Raw genomic sequence first — 21,318 nt, forward strand, 5'->3', positions numbered from 1 at the left:
GGGCAGGGCTGAAGGAGGGAGGTGGGGCAGGTTCAGAGCATTTATTGCCGAGGGGAGCCGGCGGCGGGGGGGGGGGGGGGTCCCTAATTTTCGTAGCCTGTGGGCAGGGGGTTGGTGTGGGGGTTGTGGAAGAGCGTGTGGTTCCCGTCACCCCACGGGAATGGCTGTGGGGAGAAAGAGAGAGACGGGGCTCAGCGGCAGGAGGCCCCTGGGACCATCTACCCCGGCGTCAGGTCTTCTCCACCCCATATCCGCCCTATAGGAGCCCCATCTACCCCGGCGTCAGGCCTTCCCTGCCCCATAGGTGCCCATCTACCCTTGCATCAGGTCTTCTCCACCCCGTATCCACCCCATAGGAGCCCCATCTACCCCGGCGTCAGGCCTTCCCAACCCCATAGGGGCCCATCTACCCTGGCGTCAGGCCTTCCCTGCCCCATATCCGCCCCATAGGGGCCCATCTACCCCGGCGTCAGGCCTTCCCCGCCCCATATCCACCCCATAGAAGCCCCATCTACCCCGGCATCAGGCCTTCCCTGCCCCATAGGTGCCCATCTACCCTTGCATCAGGTCTTCTCCACCCCATAACCACCCCATAGGTGCCCATCTACCCCAGTGTCAGGTCTTCCCAACCCCATAGGGGCCCATCTACCCCGGCATCAGGCCTTCCCTGCCCCATATCTGCCCCATAGTTGCCCATCTACCCCAGCGTCAGGTCTTCTCCACCCCATATCCCCCCCATAGGGGCCCATCTACCCCGGCATCAAGCCTTCCCCACCCCATAGGTGCCCATCTACCCTGGCATCAGGCCTTCCTTGCCCCATATCCGCCCCATAGGGGCCCATCTACCCCGGCGTCAGGCCTTCCCCGCCCCATATCCACCCCATAGGAGCCCCATCTACCCCGGCATCAGGCCTTCCCTGCCCCATAGGAGCCCATCTACCCCGGCGTCAGGCCTTCCCAACCCCATAGGGGCCCATCTACCCCGGCCTCAGGCCTTCCCCGCCCCATATCCACCCCATAGGTGCCCATCTACCCCACTGTCAGGTCTTCCCAACCCCATAGGTGCCCATCTACCCCCATGTCAGGCCTTTCCCACCCCATATCCACCCCATAGGTGCCCATCTACCCCGGCGTCAGGTCTTCTCCACCCCATATCCCCCCCATAGGTGCCCATCTACCCTGGCATCAGGGCTTCCTTGCCCCATATCCGCCCCATAGGGGCCCATCTACCCCGGCATCAGGCCTTCCCTGGCCCATATCCCCCCCATAGGAGCCCATCTACCCCGGCGTCAGGTCTTCTTCACCCCATAACCACCCCATAGGGGCCCATCTACCCTTCCATCAGGTCTTCTCCACCCCATATCCACCACATAGGAGCCCATCTACCCCGGCGTCAGGTCTTCTCCACCCCATATCTACCCCATAGGGGCCCATCTACCCCATTATCAGGTCTTCCCCACCCCATATCCACCCCATAGGTGCCCATCTACCCTGGCATCAGGTCTTCTCCACCCCATAACCACCCCATAGGGGCCCATCTACCCCAGTGTCAGGCCTTCCCCACCCCATAACCACCCCATAGGTGCCCATCTACCCCGGCGTCAGGCCTTCCCCCCCCCGTACCTTGGTGCGGATCCGGAGGTGATGATACGGCACGAACGTCGGGGGGCCGTGGGGGTGCCGGTTCTTCGCCAGCCAAGCGTTGAGCATGCAGACCCCCACCCCCGGCAGAGCCACCAGGAACGACAGTGTCCGCCACGTCCGACCTGCCCCACAGGTATTTTTGGGGCTGGGGCACCCCCAAATCCACTCCCCCCCCCCTCGAGGTCTTCGTAGACCCCAAGGTGTCACCCAGTGCACCCCAAAACAGCCCAGGGCACCCCTGGGTCCATGTCACCCAATAACGCCCCGAAACCACGGGTGCACCATCACCCCCAAAACACCCCCAAATACGCCCAAAACGCCCCACAGAGCCCCCCAAAACACGAGTCACATCCTGCTACACCCCAAAACACGCGCTACACCCCAAAACACCCCAAATCCGCCCGATACAGCCCAGTTCCACCTTAACGTGTCCCCAAAACACCAGAAACTCGCCCTGTGCACCCCGATGTCACCCAATACGTCCCCCCCAAGACCCCCAAAACTACCAGAGACACCCAAACCCACCTGACGCAGTGCCAGTAGCACCCAAAACACCCCAAAACCATTCAATACACCCCAATTTCACCCATCACCCCAGATACACCCCAATATTGCCCGAAACACCCCAAAAACACCCGCCACAGGCCCAAAGCTACCCCAAACCCCTCCTGATACACCCCAAAACTTCTCAATACACCCCAATATCACCCCAAACCCACTCAATACACCCCAAAATTGCCCCAAACACCCCCAAAACACCCAATATCACCCCAATTTCACCCATCACCCCGAAACCACCCAATACACCCCAATATCACCGGATACACCCCAACATTGCCCCAAACACCACCAAAACACCCAATACACCCCAATATCACCCCAAAACACCGGATACACCCCAACATTGCCCCAAACACCCCAAAACCACCCAATACACCCCAATATCACCCATCACCCCAAAACCACCCAATACACCCCAATATCACCCATCACCCCAAAATACCCCAATATCACCCCAAAACCACCCACCACAGACCCAAAGCTACCCCAAACCCCTCCTGATACACCCCAAAACTTCTCAATACACCCCAATATCACCCCAAAACCACTCAATACGCCCCAAAATTGCCCCAAACACCCCCAAAACACCCAATATCACCCCAATTTCACCCATCACCCCGAAACCACCCAATACACCCCAATACACCCCAATATCACCGGATACACCCCAACATTGCCCCAAACACCCCAAAACCACCCAATACACCCCAATATCACCCATCACCCCAAAATACCCCAATATCACCCCAAAACCACCCACCACAGACCCAAAGCTACCCCAAACCCCTCCTGATACACCCCAAAACTTCTCAATACACCCCAATATCACCCCAAACCCACTCAATACACCCCAAAATTGCCCCAAACACCCCCAAAACACCCAATATCACCCCAATTTCACCCATCACCCCGAAACCACCCAATACACCCCAATATCACCGGATACACCCCAACATTGCCCCAAACACCCCGAAACCACCCAATACACCCCAATATCACCCATCACCCCAAAACACCCCAACATCACCCCAAAACCACCCACCACAGACCCAAAGCTGCCCCAAACCCCTCCTGATACACCCCAAACCACCCCAATATCACCCATCACCCCCAGATACACCCCAATATCCCCCCAAAACCCCCCAAAACCACCCCACACGTATCCCCCCTCCCCCGACCTCCAGCCGCACCGGCGTGGGCCCCGGCGGCGGACGCCAGGGTCCGCCGTGGGGCAGCCCCCCAAGTGACCATGGTGGCAGTTGAAGGGCGAATGACACCCCCCCCCCCCCCCAAATTTGCGGTCACCCTGGCCCCACGACACCCCCACCCCCCCCCTTCATCCTGGCCAATAGGCTGAGGCCCGGCCCCAGCTCGGTGCACGTGTTAAATATAGACCGGAGTTAAATATAGACGCAGGCGAAGGGCAAGGGGCCGGATAAGGGGGGGGGGGGAGCGGATATTTGGGTCCTCACGAGGGACGAGGGGGGGGGGGTCACGAGGGGACCTACGCATCTGGGGGTGACCCCCCCCCACCCCAAAGCCCCCCGCTTCAGGCTGAGACCCGTGCAAACGGCTTTATTGGTGGCTGCGAAAAAAGAGGGGTGACCCCCCCCCCAAAAAAAAAAAAAAATTTGGGAGGACCTAGGTGTCCTTGCAACTCCTTTCCCCCCCCCCCCACACGAAGGGGGGCCCGGGGGGGGGTCACCTCACCCCTGGGGGTCACCCACGGGGGTCCCGTCGCCTTCCATGAGCTCCTTGTAGTGACGCTTGAAGAAGCCCACCTGGGGGGGGGGGGGGCCAAAAAAAAACCAAACAGGGTGGGAAGGTGAGTCTGGGGTGGGGGAGAGGAGAAGACCCCACCCCATGTGGGTGGGGGGGTCTCCCAGGACCCCCCCCCCCCCTCACCTTGTAGAGCACCAAAGCCACCAGAGCCAGCAGGACGAGCCCCCCCACGGTCCCCCCCAGGATGAGGGGCAGCGGGTCGGGGGTCTCCAGGCGTTCCACCTCCGTCTGCACCTACGGGAGACGAGGGTGGCCGGGGAAAGGGACCCAAACGTACGGGACCCCCCCCAACCCACCCCACGGAAACCCCCCCCCCATAGATTTGGGGGTTGGGGGCTTCACCTGGAGCTGGGGGTCCTTCCCGGTATTCCAGAAGCGTCCCACGTCGTAGGAGACCCGGGCCGAGCTCTGCACGACCACCTTGGGCTGGAGGGGGGTCTTTGGGGTGGGGGGGGGGAAGATGTGGGGCAGCCGTGGGGCACAGGGTATCGCCGTGGGGCGTCCCGCCGCCCCCCCCCCGGGGCACCCTCCCCATCCTCGGGTTGCCCCTTGAGACGGGTCGGCCGGTGGGATGACCCCCCCCCCCCAAACACACCCCCGCTGCCCCCCCCCCGGCTGCCCCCTTACCGATGTCACCCAGCCCAGGGCCAGGGTCCCCCCCAGGCTGAACCCCAAGGATTGGGGGGGGTCCAGCTCCTGGAGCTGGCACTGCAGCTCCCGGCAAGCGGCCACGGTGCAGTCCTGAGTGGGGGGGGGGGGACACACAGAGAGGGGCGAGGGGGTGAGGTGGGGGGCTGGGAAGACCCCCAGCACCCCACGTCCCCGGTGGGGGGGGGGCACTCACCAGTACGGGGTGCTCCCGCAGGCGCTGGGGGATGTCGGGGACCCCCGGGCGCTCGGCCACCGTCCGGCACTGCACCAGCTCCTGCTGGGGTCGGGGGGGGGGGGGGATCCCAGTTTTGGGGACCCCCCACCCCCTTTCTGGGCTGTCGCCGCTGTGGGGTCACCCCCGTTTTTGGGGGAGAGCGGGGTGGGGGGGTGTTACCTGGTCAGGGGTGACCTTCAGCTGGTCCCACAGCGGGGTCCCCCCCAGGGCGGTGGGGACCCAGAAGGTGACGTTGATGGGGAGACCCCTCTGGCCCAAGATCTTCACCTGGGGAGGGGGACGGTGGGGACGGGACCCCCGGCGCGACGGGGGGGGACCCGGGCGGGCGGGATGGGCCCCCTCCCTCCATCCCTCCCTCCCAGCCCTCACCTCGTAGCGGTGGGTGACGGGGGCACTGGTGGGGGCTCCCGCGTGGGTCGAGACGTTGACGTACTTGGTGGAGTCCGGGGTGCTGGGGGGGGGAGAGGGGAGGGGGTGGGGGGGCGGGGAGGGGGCGTGAGGGGGACGGTGGGGACAAGGGAGGTGGTGGGACGGTGGGGACCAGAGACGCGGGGCTGGTGGGACGTTGGGGATGAGGGGCGTGGGGATGGTGGGACATGGGGCTGGTGGCACATTGAGGACCAGAGACGCGGGGCTGGTGGGACGTTGGGGATGAGGAAAATGGGGCCGGTGGCACGTTGGGGACCAGAGAGGTGGGGCTGGTGGCACAATGGGGATGAGGAACGTGGGGCTCGTGGCACGTTGGCGAACACAGGGACATGGGGCTGGTGGGACGTTGGGGATGAGGGACATGGGGCTGGAGCCACGTTGGGGATGAGGGATGTGGCGATGGCACACTGCGGATGAGGGATGTGGGCCTGGTGGCACGTTGGGGACCAAAGATGTGGGGTTGGTGGCACGATGGGGATGAGGGACGTGGGGCTGGTGGGACGTTGCGGATGAGGAACGTGGGGCTGGAGCCACGTTGTGGACCAGAGATGTGGGGCTGGTGGCACGTTGGGGACCAGAGATTTGGGGCTGGTGGCACGTTGGGGATGAGGGCCGTGGCGATGGCACATTGCGGATGAGGGACAGGGGACGGTGGGACGTTGGGGATGAGGAACGTGGGGCTGGTGGCACATTGGGGTTGAGGAACCTGGGGCTGGAGCCACGTTGTGGACCAGAGATGTGGGGCTGGTGGCACGTTGGGGTTGAGGAACGTGGGGCTGGTGGCACTTTGGGGACCATGGACGTGGGGCTGGTGGGACCTTGAGGATGGGGAACATGGGGCTGGTGGGACATTGGGGACCAGAGACGTGGGGCTGGTGGCACGTTGGGGTTGACGAACGTGGGGCTGGTGGCACTTTGGGGACCAGAGAGGTGGGGCTGGTGGCGCGTGGGGGAACGCGGGGACGTGGGGCAGGTGACACGGGTGGGGGTCGCGGGCGGCCCGGCGAGGCGTCACCCCGTACCTGGCGAGGACGAGGAAGACGCCGTACTTCACCGGGATCTCAGCGCGCTGCACCCGGCCGCCCGGCGCCCCGTTGTCGCTGCGGCAGAGGGGCGTGACGAGGGTCGCCTCCCCCCCCCGCCGCCCACCCCCCTGCCCGCCCCCTGCCCCTCACCTGCTGGCATCGGCCACCACCTCCAACGCCCCCCCCAGCTCCGCGCCGTGGGGCACGTCCAGGCTGACGGTGAACGCGACCTGTGGGACGGGACGCCGGGGCGTCAGCCCCCGACCCGCCTCACGGGGGGACGGCCCCGAGCGGGCCGGGGGGGTCGGGGGGACGCGGGGACCCCCGCTACCTCGGCGCCGGGGCGGAAGATGGGGTGGTTGACGAGGCAGACGGTTCTGCGCCGCGGTCCCTCCGCCGGCTCCGAGTTGCAGCGCAGGGACGCGGATCTCCTGGAGGACTGAGAACGTCCCCCGAGGGGGTGTCAGGGTGGGCAAGACAACCCGGGGGGGGGTCAGGGGACTTCTGGAGGCCAGAGGGGCTTGGGAGCGCTCCTGAGGACGTCTGGAACGGTTTAGGAGGCCACAGGGGCTTCTGGAGGGCTTGGGGGACACCTGGAAGGGCTTGGGGTGGGCGAATGGGGATCTGGGAGGTCTTGGGGACACCTGGATGGGTTTTGGGTAGCGTGAGGACAGCTGGAGAAGGTTTCGGAGCCCACGTGGGCCTACGGAGGACCCCGAGGACGTCTGGGGGGGATTTCTGGAGGCCAGAGAGACTTCTGGGGGTCTAGGGGACATCTGGAGAGGGTTCAGGAGGCCACGTGGACTTGGGGGGAATGTCGAGGAGATCCGGAGGGGAGCTGGGCATCCACGTGAGCTTGTAGATAGTCTGGAAGAGCTTTAGGAGGGCAAATGCACTTCTGGAGGGTCTTGGGGACTTCTGGGGGGGTCTTCTAGGCTCCGAAGGATTTGGGGGGGGGTTACCTGGAGCACCGCAGCCTTGCGGTAGGAGAGGGCGCCGGCGTGACGCAGCTGGACGGTGGTCCCATACGAGTCCTCCCCGCGGTTGCGGAGGGCGACGGTGACGTCCACCACGTCGTTCACCCCCACCACGAGGGTCTCCAGCCTGGGGGGGGGGCCGGGACACAGAGCGGGGTGGGGGCAGGCGGGGGCAGAGCCCAGCATCCACGGGTGTCCCCTGACACGGGGAACGGGGGGACCTACCCAGAGAAGTTGAAGGAGACCTGGAGGTCGTCGACGCAGACGTTGTCGTCACCGCAGTTCTTCTCGAAGGGCAGCTGAGGAGACGCCTCGTCCGTCCGTCCGTCCGTCCGTCCGTCCCCCAGGCGGCCGGCTGGCTGCCGTCCTCTCCTTCATCCTCCCACCCCTCAGCCAGCCGTCTGTCCAGCTGCCCACCCACCCTGGCTCTCCTAGGGCCTCCCAACCCTCCCCATGCATGGATGTCCTTCCACGGAGCTGGCCTTCCGCCCGTCCTCGTGTCCTTCCTTCCTCCCAACCTAGCCACCTGTCCTTCTGTCCTTCCTCCCGAGCATCTCTCCATCCTCCCTTCCTCCCATCTTCCCTTGGTTCCTCCCTTCCGTCCGTCCATCCCACCTCCTTTCTGTCCACGGATCCGTCTGTCCTTCTTGCCTCTTGTCCTTCCACCCATCCCACCTCCCTTCTCTCCACGGATCCGTCTGTCCTTCTTGCCTCTTGTCCGTCCATCCATCCATCCCACCTCCTTTCTGTCCACGGATCCATCTCTCCTTCTTGCCTCTTGTCCTTCCACCCATCCCACCTCCCTTATTTCCATGGATCTGTCTGTCCTTCTTGCCTCTTGTCCTTCCATCCATCCATCCCACCTCCTTTCTCTCCACGGATCCGTCTGTCCTTCTTGCCTCTTGTCCTTCCATCCACCCATCCCACCTCCTTTCTCTCCACGGATCCGTCTGTCCTTCTTGCCTCTTGTCCTTCCATCCATCCATCCCACCTCCTTTCTGTCCACGGATCCGTCTGTCCCTCTTGCCTCTTGACCTTCCATCCATCCCACCTCCCTTCTCTCCATGGATCCATCTGTCCTTCTTGCCTCTTGTCCGTCCATCCATCCATCCCACCTCCCTTCTCTCCACGGATCCATCTGTCCTTCTTGCCTCTTGTCCTTCCACCCATCCCACCTCCCTTATTTCCACGGATCCATCTGTCCTTCTTGCCTCTTGACCTTCCACCCATCCCACCCCCCCTTCCACCGCTCCATCCCTCTGTCCTTCCACCCTTCCGTCCACCCACGCCCCCCCCCAACCCTACAGCCCACCACCGCTCCCCTCCGACGCCGCCGCCGCCACCGTGGGGTGCCCCCCAAGCCCCTACCGTGCCCACGGCCACCATCACCGAGTCCTCGCTCAAGGCTGGCCGCAGCCCCCCGGCCACCCCGATGGGGTCTCCCGTGGCATCGTAGGTGAGGCGCAGCACCAGGGGGGTCAGCGTGTCCTGTGGGCACCCCTGCCCAGCACAGAGAGACCACCGTGACCCCCGGGCCGGTGCCGGCCCCCCCCGACCGCCCCGCCGGGACCTTTCCCGACACCCACCGTGAAGGCGACGCCGAAGGTCTCGCACCTCTGCCCGACGCCCAGTCGGAGGGTCCCGTTGCGGACGGCGGCGCCGCCGGCAAAGACGGCCCGGACCATCGCCCGGCTGGGGTCCAGGGCCGCCTGGTACCGGAGGGTGGTGGAAAGCTGGCTGCCTGCGGGGAAGGGGAGCGGAAGGTGGGTGGCCGGGGTCCCTGGCAGCCCTCCGGGATGGTGGGAAAGGGGAGGATGGAGAGCCGGATGGATTTCGGAGGGTCTTGAGGACATCTGGAGGGGCTTTAGAGGGCCACGGGGACTTCTGGGGGGCTCAGGAGACATCTGGAGGGGCTTTGGGAGGCCACGGGGACTTCTGGGGGGCTCAGGAGACATCTGGAGGGGCTTTGGGAGGCCACAGGGACTTCAGAGGGGCGCAGGAGACATCTGGAGGGGCTTTGGGAGGCCACGGGGACTTCTGGGGGGCTCGGGAGACATCTGGAGGGGCTTTGGGAGGCCAGACAGGCTTCTGGTGCATCTTGAGGACATCTGGAGGGGGTTTGGGAGGACACGGAGACTTCTGAGGGGCTCGGGAGACATCTGGAGGGGATTTAGGAGGCCACAGGGACTTCTGAGGGGCTCGGGAGACATCTGGAGGGGGTTTGGGAGGCCAGACAGGCTCCTGGTGGGTCTTGAGGACATCTGGAGGGGATTTAGGGGGCCACGTGCTCTTCTGGGGGTCTTAAGGATATTGGAGGGGCTTTGGGAGGCCAGATGGACTTCTGGGGGTCTTGAGAACGTGAGGAGGCGGCTTGGGGGGGGGTGTCCGTGTACACTTCTGGGGGGGCTTGGGGACACCTGCAGATGCTTTGGGGGTCCAGACGGACATCTAGGAGATCTCACCAAAGTTGTCAGGGGTTTTCTTGGTGCCGAGGAAGCAGATCTTAGCCGTGGCCACTTCTCCCTTGAGCACTTCCTCCTCCTGACAGTCAAAAGCGGCCGCGGGGATCTCCTGGGGCTCGAAAGTCACCGTCACGCGCATCCTGAGCAGCGGCTGAGACCTGGTGGTGACAACCGGAGGGGGGTTGGCGGTGGCCCCTCCACCCTCCAGGCTGTGGAAGGTCTCAGGTGGGTTCCCCGGGCGGACCTGAGCAGCAGAACCTGTCCCTGGGCGCCCACGGCCACGTCCGGCAGCCTGTCCCCCGTCAGGTCCTGGCCACCGCTGATGGCCTGGCCAAAATAGCGTGGCCCGCTGGAGAAGCGGGCACCTGAGATGCGCTGGGGGAGACAGAGGTGCCCGAGTGGGTGAGTCGTCTCTGGCCCCCAAGATGTTCCCAGCACCTGGGACATCTTCAGGAGCTGGAGGGTCTCCAGCATCCAGGACGTCTTGGGCACCTGGAGCATCTCCAGCACGCACGATGTCTTCATCACCCAAGGCCCCTCCAGCACCCAAGACGCCTTCAGCATGCAGGGTGTGTCCAGCACCCAGGACATCTCCACCACCCAAGATGCCTCCACCACCCAAGATGCCTCCACCACCCAATGCGTCTTCAGCACCCAGGACATCTCCATCACCCAGGACATCTCCACCACCCAAGATGCCTCCACCACCCAAGGCATCTCCAGCACCCAAGATGCCTCCACCACCCAAGGAATCTTCAGCACCCAGAACATCTCCAGCACCCAGAACACCTCCAGCACCCAAGATGCCTCCACCACCCAAGGAATTGTCAGAACCCAGGACATCTCCATCACCCAGGACATCTCCACCACCCAAGATGCCTCCACCACACAAGATGCCTCCACCACCCAGGACATCTCCAGCACCCAAGATGCCTCCAGCACCCAAGGAATCTTCAGCACCCAGAACATCTTCATCACCCAGGACATCTCCACCACCCAGAACATCTTCATCACCCAGGACGCCTCCACCACCCAGGACGCCTCCGGCACCCAAGGTTTCTCCAGCACCCACCACGTCCCCACCGCCCCGCACCTCTCCCTCCCCCAGCAGGCACCCACCACCTGGGACATCCCCACCCCCAGCACCAGGGGCAGCGGGGGGGGGTCTCACCTGGCTGTACTGGGAGGCGACGCCTCCCTGCTTCCCGCGGAAGACGTAGACGGCCCCCCGCTCCTCGTCCTCCAGCGGGGCCCCCACCGCCACGTCGGGCCACCGGTCCCCGTCCACGTCCCCCAGGCGAGCCAGGCTGGCCCCAAAGCGCCCCAACGGGTGCCCGGGCTGTCCCCGCAGCATCTGCTGGCACTGCAACCGCCCGCCCTGGGGGGGGGGACGCGACGAGGCGCTGGGTACCCCCCTCTGCCCACCCCGGGGCGAGGCGGGAGGAGCGGGATGGGGGTCCCCTACCTTCGGCCTCAGGGCGCAGACGGCCACGCGGCCCCCGCCGCCGGCCCCGTAGAACATGGGGGCCCCCACCAGCACCGCCTCGGCCGAGCCGTCCCCGTCGGGGTCCAGGGCGCACAGGGACGCCCCGAAGTAGGAGCCCACCTGCGGGGAGAAGCGGCCGTGGGGCTGGCTGGGGGGGCGTCGGGGGGGCCCCCCGTTTTCCCGCGGCCCCACGCTTACCTGCGGCCCCGCGGCATCGGCCAGGAGCTCCCAGGGCGCCCGGGGGCCGCGGAGGTGGAAGAGGAGGAGGCGGCCAACGTGGCGGTAGCGGGGGGCTCCCAGCGCCAGCGCCCGCCTGCCCCCCAGGGACAGGGACTCGGCCGCGTAGCCTGGTCACAGGGCGGGGGGTCAGCGGGGGACCCTCCCGGGGGTGTCAGCGGCCCCGGGAGCCGTGCGGGGATGCTGACGTCCCCAGGACCATCATGGGGGCACCAGGACCCCCAGGATCCTCATGGGGGCACCGACATCCCCAGGACATCATGGGGGCACCAGGACCCCCAGGATCCTCATGGGGGCACCAGGACCGCCAGGAACCTCATGGGGGCACCAGGACCCCCAGGATCCTCATGGGGGCACCAACATCCCCAGAACATCATGGGGGCACCAGGACCCCCAGGATCCTCATGGGGGCACCAGGACCCCCAGGATCCTCATGGGGGCACCAGGACCCCCAGGATCCTTATGGGGGCACCGACATCCCCACGATCCTCATGGGGGCACCAGGACCCCCAGGAACCTCATGGGGGCACCGACATCCCCAGGATCCTCATGGGGGCACCAGTATCCCCACATCTCATGGACGCACCAACATCACCAGAACATCATGGGGGCACCAGGATCCCCAAGACATCCTGGGGGCACCAACATCCCCAGGAATTCATGGAGGCACCAGGACCCCCAGGATCCTCATGGGGCCACCAGGACCGCCAGGATCCTCATGGGGGCACCAACATCCCCAGGAACCTCATGGGGGCACCAACATCCCCAGAACATCATGGGGGCACCAGGACCCCCAGGATCCTCATGGGGGCACCGACATCCCCAGGATCCTCATGGGGGCACCAGGACCCCCAGGATCCTCATGGGGGCACCAGTATCCCCACATCTCATGGACGCACCAACATCACCAGAACATCATGGGGGCACCAGGATCCCCAAGACATCCTGGGGGCACCAACATCCCCAGGATGCTCACGGGGGCACCAACATCCCCACGTCTCTTGCGGAGACGCTGCTGACGTCCCCTGGACCTCACGGGGACACCAAGGTCCCCAGGTTGATGCTGCTGACGTCCCCTGGACCTCACGGGGACACCAACGTCCCCAGGGACACTGTGAGGACACCGATGTCCCCAGGACCCTCACGGGGACGTTCGCAAGGACCCGACATCCCCAGGACCCCTGCGAGGACGCCCCTCTCCCCGGCACGCTCCCGGGGACCCTCGCCAGGGACCCCTGGCCCCGCAAGACCCTCACGGGAACCCGACCTCCCCAGCCCCACACGGGGACCCTCCCAGGGGACGCCGCCGTCCCCGGGACCCCGGCGGGGACCCGTCCATCCCCGTCCCAGGCAGCCCGTACCCAAGTAGGCGTCGTTCATGTCCCCGGCCGCTCGGGACGCGTTGACGAAGGTGGTCTCCCCGCTTCTGCCGTAGACAAAGACCCCTCCGGACCAGTCGTAGGCGCCCACCGCTCCCAGTACGGGCCCCTCCTGCACCAGGAAAGTCCGGGAGGGGGACGGCGGTTGGGGGGGGGGAGGGCGGGCGGTCCTGCCCCGGGGACACCCCGCGGGGTCTCAGGTGGCCGGGGGACACTTACGGGGGTGAGCAGGGCGCTGAAGCCCTCCTGGGCCATCTCCAGCTGGAAGGAGCTGCTGTCGGCAGACTGGGTGCCTGGGGGGAGGCAGGGGTGAGCGGGGGGCAGCGGCTGCCCCCCCCTCAGCCACCCTCCGGCCCCCCCCAGTACCCTCGATGGCGAAGATCTTCTCCTGCAGCTGGTTCTGGATGCCCTGCAGGGCGTCGAAGTTGTCGACCCGGAAGACGTGGTCCTCGCTGGGTTTGGAGGCGATGGTGCGGAGCTCTTCCACGGCATCTGGATCCACGAAGGCGCTGCCCACCTGTGGTCAGAGCAGGATGGGTGCCGGGAGGGCCGGAGAGGTTCGGGAGGGAAGGAAGGATGGGTGGACGGGTGTTTGGAGAGGGAGGGACGGACAGACGTGAATAGAATGGATGGAGATGGTTGGAGGGGGATGGATGGAGATGGTTGGAGGGGGATGGATGGAGATGGTTGGAGGGGGATGGATGGAGATGGTTGGAGGTGGATGGATGGAGATGGTTGGAGGTGGATGGAGATGTTTGGAGGTGGATGGAGACGGTTGGAGGTGGATGGATGGAGATGGTTGGAGGTGGATGTTTGGAGGTGGATGGATGGAGGTGGTTGGAGATGGATGGAGATGTTTGGAGAGGGATGGATGGAGATGGTTGGAGGTGGATGGATGGAGATGGTTGGAGGTGGATGGATGGAGATGGTTGGAGGTGGATGGATGGAGATGGTTGGAGGTGGATGGATGGAGATGGTTGGAGGTGGATGGAGATGTTTGGAGGTGGATGGAGACGGTTGGAGGTGGATGGATGGAGATGGTTGGAGGTGGATGTTTGGAGGTGGATGGATGGAGGTGGTTGGAGATGGATGGAGATGTTTGGAGAGGGATGGATGGAGATGGTTGGAGGTGGATGGATGGAGATGGTTGGAGGGGGATGGATGGAGATGTTTGGAGATGGATGGATGGAGATGTTTGGAGGGGGATGGATGGAGATGTTTGGAGGCAGATGGATGGAGATGTTTGGAGGGGGATGGATGGAGAGGTCTGGAGATGGATGGATGGAGATGTTTGGAAGTGGATGGAAAAATGGATGGAAAACCAGATGGAGATGTTTGGGCAGCACTTGCTCACCCCAATAGCGTAGCGGATGATCCCCGCGCGCTCTGCTTCAGCGATGACCTGTCCGTAGTCCAGCACGTCCCCAAACTTCTGCCCATCCGTCACCACAATGAGGATCCTGTGAGCTCTTGCCCGGGCTCCGTTCCTCAGGGTGAAGTGTTTCCTCCTGCTCCGGGGCGATGGAAAGGACGGTTATCTTGGGACGATGGGGTGGTCCCGAGGAGGGGAGAGGGGGCGGGATGGATCGGAGGGTGGGACCTACACCACGGCCTGGATAGCGGTGGCTGTGAAGGTGAGTCCTCTTTGCTGCGTGATGAGGCGGATCTTCTTCTCCCACTCCGCCGGGGACAGCCGGGCAAAGGTGGCAAAGTCAAAATGGTGGTTGATCGTGCTGGAGAACTGCGTGAGGGCAAACTGGTGGTGGTGGTGGGGAGGAAAGGGAGGAGACGTGATGGAGCAGGATCAGGCCACCCGTGGGTGCCTGGGACCCAGCCCTGGGAAGGGTGGCACCTACGCGGGTGTCAGTGCTCTTAAACCGCTTCATGACCTGGACGATGAAGGTCTTCATGCTCTCGAAGTCGGAGTACCTGATGCTGCCCGAACCGTCCATGAGGAAGACGATGTCAGAGGCCTTCACGGGGCAATCTGAGCCGGGGGGGGGGGGACGGACACGGACACAAACGGGGGGTGGTGGAGGAAAGATGCACAACTTGACCCTGTGGGGCCCACCTATCCCAGCGTCAGGTCTTGACCAACCTGTAGGACCCATCTACCCTTGCGTCTGGTCTTCTCCACCCCGTAGAGCCCATCTACCCCAAGGGCAGGCTTTTTCTTACCCCATAGGACCCCTCACCCCCATGTTGGGGACCCCCAACCCCCCCCCATACCTGGCAGGGGGGCAGTCGGGGTGTTCCCAGCAGGCAGGAGGAAGCAGAGCCCCCGCAGCTCCACGTTCACCTCACAGGCCCTCCGCGCCGTGGGGCCGCATGCCTGCGGCCCGAGACGGGGTGACACCAGGTTCCCCCAACCCCCCCCGGCCCCGAGAGACCCCAATATTCTCCAAGAGGTCCCAGTAGACCTCAAGAGATGCCAGTAGACCCCAACAGAACCCCAGGAGCCCCCAGTAGAGCCCAGGAGACCCCAGTAGATCCCAATAGACCCTAGTAGATGCCAAGAGTCCCCAATAGAACCCAAAAGACCCCAGCAGAACCCCAGGAGACCCCAGTAGAACCCAGAAGACCCCAATAGAAGCCTAGTAGACCCCAAGAGATGCCAGGAGCCCCCAGCAGACCCCAAAAGACCCAGACAGAACCCCAGTAGACCCCAGCAGACCCCAATAGAAGCCTAGTAGACCCCAAGAGATGCCAGGAGCCCCCAGGAGCCCCCAGTAGACCCCAAGAGACCTCAGTAGATCACAACAGACCCTAGTAGACCCCAAGAGTCCCCAGGAGACCCCAAGAGAACCCCAAATACCCCAACAGAACCCCAGTAGCCCCCAGTAGACCCCAGCAGATCCCAACAGAAGCCCAGTAGATCCCAATAGACCCTAGTAGACCCCAAGAGATCCCAGGAGCCCCCAGCAGACCCCAGGAGCCCCCAGTAGCCCTCAGTAGACCCCAAGAGACCCCAGTAGATCCCAATAGACCCTAGTAGACCTCAAGAGTCCCCAGGAGCCCCCAGCAGACCCCAAAAGACTCAGACAGAACCCCAGTAGACCCCAAAAGACCCCAATAGAAGCCTAGTAGATCCCAAAAGATCCCAGGAGCCCCCAGCAGACCCCAGTAGCCCCCAGTAGACCCCAGGAGACCCCAGTAGATCCCAATAGAGCCTAGTAGACGCCAAGAGTCCCCAGGAGCACCCAGCAGACCCTAAAAGACTCAGACAGAACCCCAGTAGCCCCCAGCAGACCCCAATAGAAGCCTAGTAGACCCCAAGAGATCCCAGGAGCCCCCAGCAGACCCCAGGAGACCCCAGTAGACCCCAAGAGACCCCAGTAGATCACAACAGACCCTAGTAGACCCCAAGAGTCCCCAGTAGACCCCAGTAGAACCCAAAAGACCCCGGCAGAACCCCAGGAGCCCCCAGTAGACCCCAAGAGACCCCAGTAGATCCCAAGAGACCCTAGTAGACCCCAAGAGATCCCAGGAGCCCCCAGCAGAACCCCAGGAGCCCCCAGTAGACCCCAGCAGACCCCAACAGAAGCCTAGTAGACCCCAAAAGATCCCAGGAGCCCCCAGCAGACCCCAGGAGCCCCCAGTAGCCCTCAGTAGACCCCAAGAGACCCCAGTAGATCCCAATAGACCCTAGTAGACCTCAAGAGTCCCCAGGAGCCCCCAGCAGACCCTAAAAGACTCAGACAGAACCCCAGTAGACCCCGAATGACCCCAATAGAAGCCTAGTAGACCCCAAGAGATCCCAGGAGCCCCCAGCAGACCCCAGGAGACCCCAGTAGACCCCAAGAGACCCCAGTAGATCGCAACAGACCCTAGTAGACCCCAAGAGTCCCCAGGAGCCCCCAGCAGACCCCAATAGAACCCAAAAGACCCCAACAGAACCACAGTAGCCCCCAGCAGACCCCAACAGAAGCCTAGTAGACCCCAAGAGATCCCAGGAGCCCCCAGCAGACACCAGGAGACCCCAGTAGACCCCAAGAGACCCCAGTAGATCACAACAGACCCTGGTAGACCCCAAGAGTCCCCAGTAGACCCCAGTAGAACCCAAAAGACCCCGGCAGAACCCCAGGAGCCCCCAGTAGACCCCAACAGAAGCCTAGTAGACCTCAAGAGATCCCAGGAGCACCCAGCAGACCCCAACAGAACCCCAGTAGCCCCCAGTAGACCCCAGCAGACCCCAACAGAAGCCTAGTAGACCCCAAGAGATCCCAGGAGCCCCCAGCAGACCCCAGGAGCCCCCAGTAGCCCTCAGTAGACCCCAAGAGACCCCAGTAGATCCCAATAGACCCTAGTAGACCTCAAGAGTCCCCAGGAGCCCCCAGCAGACCCCAACAGAACCCCAAAGACCCCAACAGAACCACAGTAGCCCCCAGTAGACCCCAACAGAACCCCAGTAGATCCCAACAGACCCTAGTAGACCCCAAGAGTCCCCAGTAGACCCCAGTAGACCCCAAAAGACCCCAGCAGAACCCCAGTAGCCCCCAGTAGACCCCAACAGAAGCCTAGTAGGTGCCAAGAGATCCCAGGAGTCCCCAGCAGCCCCCAGTAGCCCCCAGCAGACCCCAACAGAACCCCAGTAGATCCCAAGAGACCCTAGTAGACCCCAAGAGTCCCCAGTAGACCCCAAAAGACCCCAGCAGAACCCCAGTAGACCCCAGTAGACCCCGATAGAAACCTAGTAGACCCCAAGAGATCCCAGGAGCCCCCAGCAGCCCCCAGGAGCCCCCAGCAGCCCCCAAGAGACCCCAGTAGACCCCAAGAGACCCCAGTAGACCCCAGTAGAACCCAAAAGACCCCAGCAGAACCCCAGGAGCCCCCCAGTAGACCCCAGGAGCCCCCAAGAGACCCCAGCAGACCCCAAGAGAGCTCAGAAGACCCCACCGGGCCCCCTCCCTGGGGGTCCTGGACCCACCTCCCCAGATTTCTCCCCCCCCCTCCATCACCACCGCCCATCACGCCGGAGCCGGGACCCACCAGGACCTGGGATCCGTGAGCTGCCAGCGACAGGCCCAGAGACATGGAGGTCACATCCGGAGGGGCTTTTTTTTTTGGGGGGGGGGAGGGGGCAGAGGGGCATGATGGGTTGCCCCCCCCCACTCCCCTCCCCCCCTTCACCCCCACACCCCTCCTGGGGGTTTTGGGGTGCCACCCCAGCATCCTACCGGCGATGGGGACAGCCTGGCATCTCCCAGTCCCAAACTGGCACCGATAGACCCTCCCAGTCTCACCAGCACCTCCCGGCTCCAGGGGGGCCCCCACCAGCACCCTAGGGTGGGGATGGGGGGGGGGTTAGGGGGGGGGGGCACCCAAGGGTGAACGGAGTTGGGGGGGGGGCGGGGTGTCACCTACCCGCCGTCGACCTGGGCCACGCTGTGCCCGAAGGAACCCCCCGCCTCCCGAAAAACCGTCGCCGACGCCTCGTCCAGTCGGGAGCCGAGGGTGGGGGGCAGCCCTTGGGGGGGGGGGGGGGAGGGAAGTCGAGGTGGAGGGGGGGCCCAAGCATTTGGGAACCCCCCTTCCCCCCAATATTTCACCACCACCACCCTCCCCAAGGGACCCAGGTATTTGGGGACCCCCCCAAATATTTCAACACCCCCCTTCCCCCTCCCAAGGGACCCAGGTATTTGGGGACCCCCCCCCCAAGGGGACCCCGGAATCCTGCACCCACCTACGCAGAGCAGTGCGAGCAGCACCCATGGGTGCATGGTGGCCAACCCCAAAGGTGCTGAGAAGGAGAAGTGAAAGGGGTGGAGCGGTGGGGTGGGGTGGGGGCGCACCCACGGCCCGCCGAAAAAAAACGGGGTCGACCCCCCGCCGAAATCGGGGGTTACCCCCCGACGAAGCGCAACCTTAAAAAAAAAAATAGAATAATGCTATCCCCCCCAATCACCTGCACCCCCAAAATGGGGCATGACCCCAATTTAGGCATCCCCCCCCCAAAAAAAAAAAAAGAGACCCCCCAGCACCCATGGGTGGCAGGAAGCGGTTGGGGTTATTTATAACCGAGGGGGGGGCGGACGGTGCTAAAACCACACGTATGGGGCCGGAACGTTCCCGTAATAATCCCCCGATGTTTGGGACCGCAGAGGTGTTGGGGTTCTTCTGCGAATTGGGGGGGGGGGGGGAATTTGGGGGGTGTCAGACAGTTGGGTCCTGGGGGTAGGGGTGTCCCATGGGATTGACCCCGAATTGGGGGGAGATTTGGAGAAATTGGGTGAAATTGATCTCAAAAACAGGGGGGGGGAATGGATGAAATGGGGTGAAAGCGGTGCAAAAAAAACGGGGGGGGGAAACTGAGGCAGAAGAGGGGGGAATTGGCAGAAATGGCGTGAAATTGACCCAAAAGAGAGGGGAAAAAGGACGCGAACCCACGGGAAATAGCCCCAAAGCGGGTGAAATTGGCCCCGGAGTGGGCAAGATAGGCGCAAATTTTGGTGAAAATGATCTGCAGAGCGGGGGCAAAAATAGCCCGTATTTGGTGAAGCTGCCCCCAAACTGGGAGGAATTGAGCCCGAAGGGGGAGAAATGGATACGAAAATGGGACAACTAGCACCAAAGGGGGTGTAAATGGGCCAAAACTGGGGGAAATGGGCCCAAAGGAGGTGGAACTGACCCCAAAAAGGAGGCAAAATTGGCCCGACCTGACCCCAAAAGGGGTGAAATTGGTATGAAAAATGGGCAAAATTGAGACAAAAATGGGAGGGATGGCACCAAAAGTGTGAAAGTGACCCAAAACTGGGGGAAATGGGCCCAAAACCGAGGTGAAACTGACCCCAAAAAGGAGGCAAAATTGGCCCGACCTGACCCCAAAGGGAGTGAAAATGGTATGAAAAATGGGCAAAACTGAGACAAAAATGGGAGGGACGGCACCAAAAGTGTGAAAGTGACCCAAAACTGGGGGAAATGGGCCCAAAACCAAGGTGAAACTGACCCCAAAAAGGAGGCAAAATTGGCCCGACCTGACCCCAAAGGGAGTGAAAATGGTATGAAAAATGGGCAAAACTGAGACAAAAATGGGAGGGACGGCACCAAAAGTGTGAAAGTGACCCAAAACTGGGGGAAATGGGCCCAAAACCGAGGGGAAACTGACCCAAAAAGGAGGCAAAATTGACCCAAAAAGGAGGCAAAATTGACCCAAAAAGGAGGCAAAATTGAGCCAACTTGACCGTAACTGACCCCAAAGGGGGTGAAATTGGTATGAGAAATGGGCAAAATTGACACAAAAATGGGAGAAATGGCACTAAAAGTGTGAAAGTGACCCAAAACTGGGGGAAATGGGCCCAAAACCGAGGTGAAACTGACCCCAAAAAGGAGGCAAAATTGGCCCGACCTGACCCCAAAGGGAGTGAAAATGGTATGAAAAATGGGCAAAACTGAGACAAAAATGGGAGGGACGGCACCAAAAGTGTGAAAGTGACCCAAAACTGGGGGAAATGGGCCCAAAGGAGGGGAAACTGACCCCAAAAGGTGTGAAACTGACCCCAAAAGTGTGAAACTGACCCAAAAAGGAGGGAAAATTGACCCGACCTGACCATAACTGACCCCAAAGGGAGTGAAATTGGTATGAAAAATGGGCAAAATTGACACAAAAATGGGAGAAATGGCACCAAAAGTGTGAAAGTGACCCAAAACTGGGGGAAATTGACCCAAAACCGAGGTGAAATGGAGCTGGAAGGGGGTGAAATGGACCCAAAATGGCTGCCGGGACGCCGGGGAGGTTGGGTTCACCCCACACGATGCGGTTGTGCTGCGGGTGTTTATTGTCCATGTTCAGCCGCGTGCGCCCGGTGCTGCGTCCCCCACCCCAACTGCCCCATAGATCCTCCAGCTGCCCCATAGATCCTCCAAACCGCCCCATAGATCCTCCAACAGACCCATAGATTGTCCAAACCGCCCCATAGATCCTCCAACTGCCCCATAGATCCTCCAAACCACCCCATAGACCCTCCAACAGACCCATAGATTGTCCAAACCGCCCCATAGATCCTCCAACAGACCCATAGATTGTCCAAACCGCCCCATAGATCCTCCAACAGACCCATAGATTGTCCAAACCGCCCCATAGATCCCCCTACTGCCCCATAGATCCAAACTGTCCCATAGATCCTCCAACTGCCCCATAGATCCTCCAACCACCCCATAGATCCCCCTACTGCCCCACAGATCCTCCAAACCACCCCGTAGAGCCAAACTGCCCCATAGATCCCCCTACTGCCCGGTAGATCCTCCAACCGCCCCATAGATCCTCCAACTGCCCCATAGATCCTCCAACTGCCCCGCAGATCCTCCAAATTGTCCCACAGATCCTCCAACCACCCCATAGATCCTCTAAACCACCCCATAGATCCCCCTACTGCCCCATAGATCCTCCAAACTGCCCCATAGATCCTCCAACCACCCCGTAGATCTCCAACCACCCCATAGATCCCCCTACT

General features: G+C 62.8%; 2 protein-coding genes across 2 annotated transcripts; both read right to left on the reverse strand.

The window, feature by feature from the left end:
- Positions 1-27: 27 nt before the first annotated feature.
- On the reverse strand, positions 28-3,541 carry COX6A2 (cytochrome c oxidase subunit 6A2). The gene is made up of 3 exons (XM_075018905.1): positions 3,384-3,541; positions 1,624-1,766; positions 28-164 (listed from the first exon to the last, which is right to left on the reverse strand). Exons 1-3 carry the CDS (start codon positions 3,454-3,456, stop codon positions 84-86), a joined length of 297 nt encoding a protein of 98 aa, XP_074875006.1. The 5' UTR covers positions 3,457-3,541; the 3' UTR covers positions 28-83.
- A 223-nt stretch (positions 3,542-3,764) lies between these two features.
- On the reverse strand, positions 3,765-18,762 carry LOC142026043 (integrin alpha-M-like). Its single transcript, XM_075018803.1, has 30 exons — positions 18,552-18,762; positions 18,233-18,335; positions 18,046-18,149; positions 17,858-17,922; positions 15,098-15,200; positions 14,725-14,855; positions 14,473-14,624; positions 14,223-14,376; positions 13,235-13,385; positions 13,088-13,161; positions 12,851-12,980; positions 11,451-11,599; positions 11,232-11,372; positions 10,938-11,144; positions 10,011-10,141; positions 9,767-9,924; positions 8,891-9,045; positions 8,673-8,804; positions 7,530-7,603; positions 7,290-7,431; positions 6,659-6,766; positions 6,478-6,557; positions 6,325-6,402; positions 5,243-5,324; positions 5,033-5,140; positions 4,832-4,915; positions 4,615-4,728; positions 4,330-4,425; positions 4,111-4,221; positions 3,765-3,986 (listed from the first exon to the last, which is right to left on the reverse strand). The coding sequence occupies exons 1-30, from the start codon at positions 18,586-18,588 to the stop codon at positions 3,912-3,914; spliced, it is 3,429 nt and encodes a 1,142-aa protein (XP_074874904.1). The 5' UTR covers positions 18,589-18,762; the 3' UTR covers positions 3,765-3,911.
- Positions 18,763-21,318: the final 2,556 nt, after the last annotated feature.

The sequence above is a fragment of the Buteo buteo genome, chromosome 31, assembly GCF_964188355.1.
Source record: "Buteo buteo chromosome 31, bButBut1.hap1.1, whole genome shotgun sequence".
NCBI classification, from domain to species: Eukaryota; Metazoa; Chordata; class Aves; order Accipitriformes; family Accipitridae; genus Buteo; species Buteo buteo.